Genomic DNA, 12458 nt, shown 5'->3' on the forward strand with positions numbered 1-12458 from the left:
ACCTTCAACCCCAAGGACACACTTAGCATTGCCTTCAACCTCTAAAAGGCTTGGCAAATAGACAATGATGTAAGGTCTTTACTAATTTATGAACTGGTATAATATTTCTATTTTGTTTCTAAGTCCTCCCAGAGGGCGAAACCCAACCTATGTGATCTTCGTGTTGCCTGCCTTCAGGATCAGTGCCTATTCTAACAAACCACATTGCGGATATTCTAATAAACTACATTCTCTTTACTAACTAAAATACTTAACTCCTATCCACTTCCAAGAGACACATAAAGAGGAAGATGATGATTACTCTTGAAATATTAAAAATCAGTTTAAGCAATTTAACACTTGATAGGAACCAACAGAAATAAGGAAAACATCACTTGCCCAAATGGCTGGCACATACCAAGCATAATCAGAACTATATAAATAAAAATAAAATAAACGGTAAGATTATGACAAACCAAATCCCAGGTGAGAAGGTACCAGCGTTGGTCTACATGTCATGAAAGCATAACTTCAATTTTCAAACTGCATCTTTATCTCTTTTCTTAGAGCTTGCTTTTATTAAAGTTTCAGTTGGTCTGCTAACTTATCTGAAACTAAATCATCTGTCCTTCTATTTTGTAAACAGAGAAACCTTAAGAACAAAAGCAGTACAGTCAATTAATACATGTTCAGCTTGCTCACTTAACCAGCCATGAAAGAGAACCCTGATGCCTACTGGAGCTTCCCTGGGGTTCTCCAGGACATTTCCTAGAGTCCTCATCTCAGAGGTCCACCTATCTTCAAAGTGCACTTAGGCAACTGCACCCATCACGGCAAGACCGGTAATCAATTTGGATCATTCGGTGGGGTCAGAGGTGATGGCTTTGCATCATACCCCAAAGCTCAGGATTATGGAATTCTGAGCATCACATATAAAGCGGTTTGCAATGGGCTTCTCATCTAGGGTACATCTTACTTGTCATATTGAGGATGGGCCTCTTGCTGTGGTTCCTTTAAATCATATTTACTTCCCATAGAGACTGATAAAGATGGAAATGCTTTTCAAGATTTGGTTTCAGGGGCGCCTGACTGGCTCAGTGGGTTAAGTCTCTGCCTTCGGCTCAGATCATGATCTCAGGGTCCTGGGATCGAGCCCCACATTGGGCTCTCTGCTCAGCTGGGAACCTGCTTCCTTTCCTCTCTCTCTGCCTGCCTCTCTGCCTACTTGTGATTTTTATGTCAAATAAATAAATAAAATCTTTAGTAAAAAAAAGATTTGGTTTCAGGGATGCGTGGGTGACTCAGTCAGTTAAGATCTGCCTTCAGCTCAGGTCACGATCCCAGGGTCCTGGGATCACATTTTCCATCGGGTTCCCTGTTCAGCGAGGAGTCTGCTTTTCCCTCTACCTTTCCCCTCTGCTTGTGATCTCTCTCTCTCTCTCTCTCAAATAAGTAAATAAAATCTTAAAAAAAAAATATTTGGTTTCAAGCAACATAGCTCTTGACAAGAAAAAGGAGAAATAGGGGGAAATAATAATGCTCTTCCAACAGGTTAAATCTTGACATCAACAGGGAGGAAAAACCTGATTTTCCAGTACAGAGACAGATGGGTTGATCCTATCTTTTATATTCCTTCCCTACCAGCAAACACTGTCACAGGACAGACAGTGCCCAAATGTGGACCACCCAGCAGGTAGGACCTCTTTCTTCAGAGGCCCAAGAGCTACAGCTATGACTGCCAATTCAGATCATGTTAGAAGAGACTGTGGTTAGTTTGTTCAATTTTATAACAAAACAGATGACATGAGGCACCTGGGTAGCCCAATCGATTAAGTTGTCCAACTCTTGATTTCAGCTCAGGTCATGACCTCAGTGTTGTACGAATGAGCACAGCATAGGGCTCTGCACTCAGCCCAGGGTCTGCTTGGAATTGTCCCTCCCCCTCCCTGCCCCTCCCCTCGCTGCACATGCGCACATATGCTCTCTCAGAAAGAAAATAATATAAGTTAGATCCCTTCATTCTTCTGCCTTGGCTTCCCAAATCACTCAAAGTAAGTGCCAAAGTCCTTACAAGGCCCTGCTTAGACTGCCACCACCTGACCCCCTGGCCTTGCTGTTCAGTAGCCTGTCAAGCATGCACCCGCCTCAGGGCTTCTGCACTTGTTGCTCCCGCACCTAGCATGCTCTCTCCCAGGTATCTGCCTGGATCAGCCCCTTGCTTCCTTCCGGTCTTATCTCACATGTCACTCATCAGCGAAGCCTTTCCTGTTCATCCAAGTTCACATACCATAACAAGCTCCCTTTGCGCCCCTTCCCTTACTAGATTTCTTTCCTTAGCACTCACTCTATCTGACACAAGATATACCTGTTTACTTCCTTGCTTGTTTGTTACCCACGTCTCCTTTCTAGAACTTCACTACGTGAGGAAAGGAACTGTGTTGTGTTCACAGCTGGATCCCCATAATCTGGCACACAGCTTGGTTGTAGTCCCGTAACTGGCAGAGAGTAAGTGCTCAATACATATCTGTTGACTGTGTAAACAAAATACATAAAGAACAACTTAAGAGCTGTGCCCAATAGCGCACTTTTTCCATTGGAATGGACATGAGCAGTCTGACTACCAGAGGGCTCAATGGCTGAAAGGCTAAAGCTGTCAGGTGTCCAACCATGTTCAAACTTGTAGTCCACCCAAGGCAGCTGGTTTGGCGCTGATGACACGGCAAGCGTGGGATGCTACATAAGAAGAAACTTCTAAAAAGAAGAGACAGAAATTATGTGGGATGGAAACACCTGGTTTTCCAAATCAGAGGGAATATATTACCTTCTGAAGTTTCATTGCCAAAAGCAATGGAGCTGCATGACCCTTCCTGTCAGTAGCTTTACTTATATGGCAATACTGCTCCTTTTTAAGGCACAAAAGCATTTTTTTTTTTTTTTTGGCACAAAAGCAATCATATAAATGAACTGAACTCATTTATTGGAAGATAATATACAGCACAGTTAAGAGCATGGATGCTGGAAACACCTGCCTATATCCAAAGCCCAGCCCTCCACTTCCTATCTGTATGACCTTGGCAACTGATTTAATTTCTCTGTGCCTCGGTTTCCTTTGTGAGAACTGGATCAGTTGACACACACAAGGCCCTCATGAAAAGTATTAAGTGCTTGCTATTATTACTATTTTCAAAACACACAGGAACCAGTCTTCCCCAATAAGCCTTATTCTCCTCTTCATTCAATATTAATTAACAAACAGAGCACCCACTATATGCCAAGCACTGTGCCAGGTGCCAGGAGGATGCCTAGGTAAATAAAGACTAGTTCTGCCCTCACCGGGCTCATAATTTGTTAGTGATCATAAACATGCCTGGGATTTGTGTTTCAGGGAGTCCAGGTCTCAAGAAGCAGGGTAGAGGCTGGCCAGCTGGGTGCCCCCACAGTAGCAGCTCCTCACATGGATGTTAAGGCAGAAACAAAAGGAAGAGCTCTCTTTTTGTGTTAGCACCAAGGGAAGCAAACAGCCTACTACCTAGTCACAATTCATTTCTGAAGGCTTAATAAGCAATCCCTGATTCTTGCTGTGAGCCAGGAAGCTGTAAAGCTAACAAGACCCTTCATGATGCAGCCCCTGTCGACCTCTCTTGCCTCAGCGCTGCCACCAACTAGCCTCCCAACCCCGACCCTTCACTCCAGCCTTTTGAATCTTCCAACAGTTCTTCCAACAAGCCATGCTGTCTCACAGCTCGGTGCCCTTGCTGAAACGCCTTCTTGGGCTATCCAATCTCTACTTGTTCTAAAGACTCAGGTCCAAGGGTCTTTTCCTCCAGCACATCTTTGCCAACATTCAAACCTGACTGAGGGGCTCCCAAAATGTGCTCCTGTGGCACTTGTCACAAAGGACAGCAACTGTAGTCACCAAGGTCTGTGGCTTCTACCAGGTTACCCAAGCCTAGAAAGCAGGGTGGGATCTTGTAGGGTTTTGAAATCTCAGCCTCTAACAAAGGGCTTGGCACATTGTAGGTGTTGGGTAGATGTATGACTGGGGACATCTGAAGGACACTGGTTACCCCTGTTCTCTCATTTCCTTGCTGCCATGCTTGGCACTGTCATCATCAGCCTCCTTCAAATGACCAAAATGCTCCTTAAAGAAAAATCTTAATTTAAAAAAAAAAAAAACTTTGCTCAATTGTCACCTTTCCAAATGAAGTTCACCTTGAATCCCCTATTTCACACTGCAGCCTCCCTTCCACCTGACATCACGCTGACCACCATATCCACCTTCCCTTATTTTCCACATATACGTTATCTTTAGATCCTGGTTAAAACTCTGCAGTGTGGGTATTTTAATCTCCTGCCTTTTCTCTTAGTAATCTCTATCCTCCCCGCCCCCCCCAGGGGGAGGGGCAGGGGCGGGGCGGGGCTTGAACTAATGGCCCGAGATCAAGAGTCACAAACTCTACTGCTGAGCCAGCCAGACGCCCCTTTAATACCATGTAAGCCAGAAACTAAGTTCAGAGTCTAAGTCATGTGCTCAGGTGACCGCAGGTAAATAGGTAGTTTGGAGACAGGTCTTCACTGATTCCCATCCCCAAGTGCACTTGGGGGTTTCATCCTCTTTCAACAGGTCAGGTGGTTCTCCAGAGAGATGACACTTCTTGAATGTTATAAAACCTGCTTGAGCTCAATTTTTCTACTCAGTCAAACCAAGAATTTTGTCTAATGTCCTGATGGGAAATCCTATGCCCCCAGTATGCTATAGCGTGCTACATTTTCCTTAAGAGAGAAAAGGGGGAGAAGAGTCTAGGACTCAAAAAGAAACATGGGGAGGTGAACCATGAGAGACTATGGACTCTGAAAAACAATCTGAGGGTTTTGAAGGGGTGGGGGGTGGGAGGTTGGGGTACTAGGTGGTGGGTATTATAAAGGGCACGAATTGCATGGAGCACTGGGTGTGGTGAAAAATAATGAATACTGTTATGCTGAAAATAAAAAATAAATTAAAAAAAAAAAATTAAAAAAAAAAAAAAAAAAAAAAAAAAAAAAAAAAAGAAACTTCAGATAAAGACAGGATCAGGGTTGTTATAAACTTTATGGGATTGCTGGGGACATAAAGGAAAAATCTGTCACACTAATCACATCTTCATTTAGATTTTTGATGTTTTGTTCATCATGGATGGGTTAGTGATTCTTTTTGTTGCATTTATTCATTTGTTGTGTCATATTGTTGTCAATCTTTGTTACTGACTCATTGATGTTGCTTTAATTTTATTTTAAGATTATTATTATTTTTTTGCATCAAAAAAAAAAAAAAAAAAAAAAAAAAAAAAAAAAAAAAAAAACATGGTCTCAGTTTTTTTGGTCATAGAAGAGCATGAGGTACTATCTGGGGTCACTGGTTTTAGAAAATGTATGGAATCCTGTCAGACCTGAGCTGATCCACCAGGAGATCTGGGATAAGTTTTTATTCTGTTCGCAGCTATGTTTTAAAAATTTTGTGATGGCTGCACAACTCTGTAAATAAACTAAAAGTCATTGAATTGTACCCTTTAAATAGGTGACTTATATGGTATGGGACTTCCATCTCAGCAAAGCTGTTATTAAAAATAATAATATTTAGGGGCACCTGGGCAGCTCAGTCAGTTGAGGGTCCAACTCTTGATTTTGGCTCAGGTCATGATTTCAGGGTCACTGAGATTGAGCCGAAGGGGAGGCTCACGCTGGGCATGGAGACTGCTTAAGATTCTCTCTCTTTCTCCCTCTCCCCTTCTCCCCACCACCATGCTCGCTCTCTCTTTAACAGAAAAATGATAATATTTGGGTATGGTTCAGATCATGGTATGGTTCAGTTTGGGTTGAATCATGTGAAGAGACCGAGTAAATAGAGAAAAAATGCGGGAACCACTTCACTATTTGACCCAGAGATGTTTTAATAAGCTGAAATCTTTAGCTGCACATCACTAGTACCCCTACCCTCTGTGCGGCCCACTGTCCACACAGACCATCCCTGCCTCTCTCGGCTCTGCACCCTCAGCAACCCCCTTTCTGGACTGGCCCCAGGCCTGGGGAGCCAAGGTGCCTAGCAGGTGCTTCCCTTCTAGAACCAGTGGGAAGAGTAGAGCACCCAGAAGGCACGCTGGGACCTGGACACCACCCCCAGGAAGACTTGAACGCTTGCAGGGTTCGCTGCAGGGCGCTGAACGACATGGCCTCGCCCCAGCCGAGTCGGGGTGTCCATCCTGCTCATGCTGACTTCCACGGTGCCTGGTGGGGGCCTGGGACAAAGAGAGCCTCCGGGGAGCGGGGAGAGAACACTTGTGAAGAAGTCGGGAGAACTGGTGAGCTACTGCAAATGCCTTCTCTTAAGTGTTACAAGTTCATATATTAACGGACAAGAGATTTGCTAAGCACCATCCAAAACCACTGAAGATCAAGTACCTAACGGTTCACATATATTAGAGCACTCTAAGGTCTGAAGTTGGTAATGATCATTGCTTCTAAGTTATTTTAAAAAAGGATATATAAATAGGTGATGGGTATTAAGGAGGGCACTTGTAGTGACGAGCACGGGGTATTGTATCTGAGTGCTGAATCACTAAACTCCACCCGAAACTAATATAACACTGTATGTTAACTGGAATTTAAATAAAAACTTTAAAAAAAGAAAAGAAAAAAGAAGTACAAGTTAGACATAGGGGTATGTCCCTCATGGAAGAGCTAAAGGAGAGGAAATGACTGATGGATAAATTTCTTAAAAATCTGAAGTTGGAATTTAAGGACATGAATCGCCTTTACTATCAATAAAACAAAGACTATAAAGCTCAGGAATCAGGAAATGCCATAAATTCAAGTGTCTGCAATATCCATGAGTGTATTTCTCTGCTTATTCATAAGACACAATCACCAGACATCAAAGAAAATTCCTTCTCACAGCATACTAAATAGTGTAAAAGGAGCCAGAATTATTACAGTTCTGTTTTTGTTCGAGGAAAGTTATGTGCTCTGTATGAGAAATCTGATCTCTCACAAACAGAAAAATAACACAAACTGTTTTATTTGTATATTTATAATTTATAAGCCAACTTCTTCCAAATGAAGATTTAAGACAGTCAAGAGCATTGGCAATAAAAAGACTCTTGTCCACATGTTAACTGGTCTTTTTCTGTCCAGCATCGTCTTTAAATAGCAGAGTGCCTAGCACACAGTAGGGAGTCAGGATATATATTAATATATTTAGGACTAAACAAGCACAAGGGCAAATATAAAATCGAAGAAGCTGGAGGAAGATGTTCGTAGAGGACAACAGCAAGAGGCACATTTCATCAACCAGGAGCGTCCAGTGCCAGTAGCCCGCATGGCTATTGTTGTGGCTGCCTATTCAGCCTTTGTGTACGATGTACCAAGTACTGGGTGTGGAGTGGTGAACAAAACATGGAAGTTAATTTGTCTTTTTGAGTAAATAATCTCATCCCCCTGAACTACAGGGCACCTCTGACCAAAGAGGGCCAATTAGAATATTTGCCTGAGATTTTCCTGTGAACAGAGATGAAACTCACAGATGGCCCACAGACCCAGGGTTTAGTTCCATCTGCTCTTGCTCGAGGTACCTTCAACTCTGTTAGCTATCTTGGAATCTTTATAATAAATCCTCTTGTAATGCATAAGGTAAATTAAGGTGACTTCCTATTACTTGCACCAAAAAATTCTTTGGTATATAACTTTCGATATACATAGAAGATTAGTGAGGCCAAGGGAGGTTCAATGACTTATCTGATCTGGAAAAAAACCACAGATCTGACTCCCAATCCTGTATCATAGGTCAAGAAAAAAAACAAGCTTTAGAGAAAGGAATTGACATGCATCACCTCATGAACCACGGAGCCCAGCAGGAAATCCAGCCGCTGGCACAGTTCTCCAAGGTTTGATAAGCTGCTGGCTCTGTGAGCACTATCAGGATCTCTTGCTCCCCTCAGGAAGGTGTGGATCAAAGGTTCTCTGTATTTTGAGACCATGTCCCCTACAGGGAAAAAACATTAAAACATGAAATCAAAATCTTTAAAAATAAATTTTCAAGTTCTTAAAAAAGGAATAATGAGGGGCACCTGGGTGGCTCACTAGGTTAAGCATCTGACTTCAGCTGAGGTCATGATCCCGGGGTCCTGGGGTCAAATCCAATGCAGGGCTCCCTGGTCAGCAGGGAGTCTGTTTCTCCCTCTGCCCCTCCCCCAACTCATGCTCTTTCTCCCTCTCTCTTACTCTCTCAAATATATAAATCTTTTTTTTTTTTAAGAAGGTATGGTGATACTATCATGGTATATAGTATGGTGTTTTATATTTTCAAAGTACTTGCATAACCATTAGAAATCATGCTCTGGGAGAATATTCAATGTCATGTAGGAAGAGGACTAGGAATTGACCATTAGAATGAATGACAATGAGGTCACTGTTGACCCTGATGAGAATGGTTTTGATGGACTAGCAGGGGTGAGAGCAGGAGAGAAGTGACTCTAAGAGAATGCGATAACTGTGCACAGAAAGATCACTTTAGGAGTTTTTCAGCAAAGCAGATCAAGGAAATGTGGTAGCAGCTGGTCAAGGAAGGGGGGGGTCAAGAGAGGTTTTTGTTTTATTTGAAGAGAGGAGAAATAATACATTAAGACATTCAGAATTGTCATTTTGCATATGGAAACAACTTCTTCTTCCACAGGTTTATCAAGGGCTAAAGATGTTCTGTCTTGATCTAGGTTCTGATCTAGAGCCTAGTTTTGGAACTAGGCTCTAGTTCCAAAACCCAAGTACAAATACTTCACCGTTAGCTTTTTTGTAGCCCGAAGGCTACATGATATCAATAAGGTGACAAAATGGTTTCTGAATAATTGCTTAAAGTCATCTATTCTTAATCATCAAAATGATGAATCACAAACAACAACAACAAAACAAAATACCACCAACCTGGCCTATCAGGCTCAGCTCAAATACCATGTCCTTTATGAAACCTTTCCTCAGTTGGCCTTACGTAGTCCTCCTGGGAAGTCCTACAGTTCCCTGAATTTAAATCACTTTGGCTTAAATCACAAGTGTCACTAATGCCTTGATTCCTGTTTGCAGCCTCTCTCATTAAACTATGAATTCCTTGAGTGTAGAATTTTGTTCCCTTCAGTTCTTAGTAATCTTTGTATGTGCTAGGTACTCAACAAATGCTAACGGAACTGAATTCATTAGTTTATTCAACAAAACAAAATTACATGCTAGGTATCATGCTAATGTTCTAGGGGTAGAATATATAAACATAATCTTTACCCTCTAAGAAGCCCAAAGTTTAGGAGGTGGGTACAAATGGGTAGGTACCAACAGTCTCAGGATTGTGTGATAAAATGCCCAAAGCCATCATAGAATCAAGCAGAGGTTGCCTGCAGAGTCCAGTTTCACTAATCTCAGTCACTCTGGAACGGGGAGGAGGGGGGGAAATTGCAGGATGAAAGGTAAGAGCAGATAACAAACAAGTGAATGTTTACCAACATAGGAATTTAGAGTTAAAAATGAGTGGCAAAGAAAAGGAACTATGTGCTAGGCACTACGGTAGGCCTGGGGATCCAATCATAAACAAGAAATAGTCCTTGAGAAAAATTTTAGGAAGAACATCGAGAGGTATCTCATTCATTCATCCAACCAATCTTACCTTTTTTTTTTTTTTTTTTAGTGTTTTTTTTTTCCTTTTTGTTTTGTTTTGTTTTTTAGTAAACTCTGCCCCCAATGTTGGGCTTGTATTCACGACCCCAAGATCAAGGGTCACATGCTCTACTGACTGGGCCAGCAAGGTGTCCCTCATCCAGCATTATTCCAAATTATGTTCTCAGTCTGGAGGTAATAAAACATAAGCAAGAAAGTAAAGGTCCCATCTTCATGAAACCTACTTCTAGTGGGGGAGAAAGATAATAAATGGTAAATAAGTATTCCTGCAGCAAAAACGGTTATGAGGAAAAATAAGGAAGGCGTATGGGGTGGGGGAGACTGAGAGCCAGGGGTGAGGGCGCTGGGAAAAGCTCTCAGAGGAGAAGACCTGAAGGAACAAATCATGAAGGCTGTGGAGGACAGTGAAGAGTAAAGGGACAACAGAAGTTTGATATTCAGTATAGAATCATAGGGTTGTTTCTTATCCTGACATTAATAAAACCACAATTTAACGTCCTGTGTATATAAATTCTGGCCCTGCGTGAGCTTCATTACTACTTTCCAAATGAGCAACCACTTAACTGCAACCTCCACCAATCCCATTCCCAAGAACCTAAGAACCCGGAGGAGACAGCCAGAAGGAAGGTTAGCATCTCAAGAGCCTTGCACTGTACTCCATCACTGGGCTCTGCGCTATGGTGTTGCAGGGTTTGGGGCTAGAAGAGCTGGCACACTGTATACACTCTGTGTTTCTCAGAGTGCGCTGCCATCATGTTCTCTGCAACTCGATCTCCCTCAGGTTCACACACACAGACTCCATTTGTGACACCCTTGCTCGGTCCTGCTCTTCTTCATGGATCTACATCTCTGCTCCCAATTCCTGGGGGCCACTGTTTGCCTCTGATGAAACCTCCGTCCCCTGAACTCCTATCATGCCACACAGCTAGCTTCTCAGGATGGGGGTCACTCCTGACCAGGTTTCTATGTAGAACAAAATGAATGCATGTAGTCAGAGAATATAGCTTCCAGGGCTGGAATTTGACGCAGGCAGAGATTTTCAAGAGCCTACATAAAGGGTTCTTAATTTTAGTTTTAGGGATCCTTATATGTCACATTTTATTATGCACATCTCATTGGCATTCTCCCATTTTTGCCTGTAAATAGCACTCTAATTTTGTTCACATATCCGTCATCTCCCCTGCCCCAATCACCACCCATGTGATTCAGGCTAACGTCTTCAAGGGTCTAAGTGAATCATGGTAGACACATCCCCTTGCCTTAACTGGTTTATGCATGGGCATGTAACCTAGTCTGAACAAGAGGTGTGAAGGAAAATCTGCTAAAGACATTTTATCTCTGCTCTGATAACACCTTAGAGTTACTGCAGTCGACCTGAAACCATAAGGGACCAGAGGATGAAGTCAATAGCTTAGGCTGGCAGAGCAGGAAAATGAAAGGAATGTGAATCTTCAATGTATCACGAAGCCAAAAAATTAACCAGCCCTGGACTTTTTATTTTGTGTAATGATTCATTCCTTATTGTTTAAAGCCAGTTGAGTTGGGAGTTTCTGTTATCTGCAGCCAAAAGCATTCTAACATATAATATGAAAACTGGAATGTTCTTTAAAATTATAGAGCACTTTGGAGCACCTGGCTGGCTCTGTTGGAAGAGCATGCAACTCCTGATCTTAGGGGTCGTGAGTTGAAGTCCCACATTGGGAACAGAAATTACTAAAAACTAAATAAACTTAAAAAAAAATTGTAGAGCATTTATTTCTATGTCAGTTCAATGTCTAACAGTGCAAAGCCAGAAAAGCTAAATTTGCCAAAACAAAGGAATTTAAGACAGTATATGTTTTTTTAAAGGACTGAAAATAAGTTTCATAACAAAATAAAAAAATTAAACCCAATAATTTTCTTTCTTTTAATTGCAATTTTAATTGGTACGAAAGTGTAGTACACAGCATGACTCTTAAAATATCAGCATACGCATGTATATATGTATATGACTTTCTCAAAGAGCTAAGTCATCCTTATATATCTGCTAACCTATTAAAACATCAGCATAGGGACGCCTGGGTGGCTCAGTTGGTTGGGCGACTGCCTTCGACTCAGGTCATGATCCTGGAGTCTCGGGATCGAGTACCGCATCGGACTCCCAGCTCCATGGGGAGTCTGCTTCTCTCTCTGACCTTCTCCTCGTTCATGCTCTCTCTCACTATCTCTCTCTCAAGTAAATAAATAAAATCTTTAAAAAAAAAAAAAAACATCAGCATATATATATATATATATATATATATATATATATATATATATATATCTTTCCCAAAGAGCTAAGTCATCCTTACATATCTGCCAACCTATTTAAAAAAAAAGATGAGTAACTATTTACAGTAGTAATTTATATGAAGGGGTTATATGCTGAGCATGTTTCACAACTACTGACTAACCCATTTCATTACAAACTAAAACCCTGGGCTCTGGGACATCTGCTACTATTCCTCAATTTCTGATTAAGCAACAATACCTCAATGATCCCATCCTGGAGGGGTTGGGTTTAGGGTTTATTTTATTTTATTTTATTTTTTAAAATATTTTCTTTATTTATTTGGGAGAGAGAGAGAGAGAGAGCATGAGCAGTGGGGAGAGGGGGAAGCAACTTCCCTGCTGAGCCAGAAGCCCGATGTTGGGTTTTTTTGTGTGTGTGTTTTTGTGCATTGTTGGTTTTTTTTTTGTTGTTTTTTGTATTTTTCTTTATCCAGATGAGATGTTCTTATTGCTTCAGTTGAAACTTATCTGAACCACAAGAT

General features: G+C 41.7%; 1 protein-coding gene across 1 annotated transcript in view; it reads right to left on the reverse strand.

The window, feature by feature from the left end:
* Positions 1-12458, reverse strand: part of TANGO6 (transport and golgi organization 6 homolog) — a 165393-nt gene that overhangs the window by 37231 nt on the left and 115704 nt on the right. The window contains exon 11 of the mRNA XM_082712545.1: positions 7842-7993. Within this exon, the coding sequence (XP_082568671.1) occupies positions 7842-7993 (152 nt within the window). The remainder of the gene's footprint in view (positions 1-7841; positions 7994-12458) is intronic.

The sequence above is a fragment of the Mustela nivalis genome, assembly GCF_964662115.1.
Source record: "Mustela nivalis genome assembly, chromosome: 18".
In the NCBI taxonomy this organism is placed as follows: Eukaryota; Metazoa; Chordata; class Mammalia; order Carnivora; family Mustelidae; genus Mustela; species Mustela nivalis.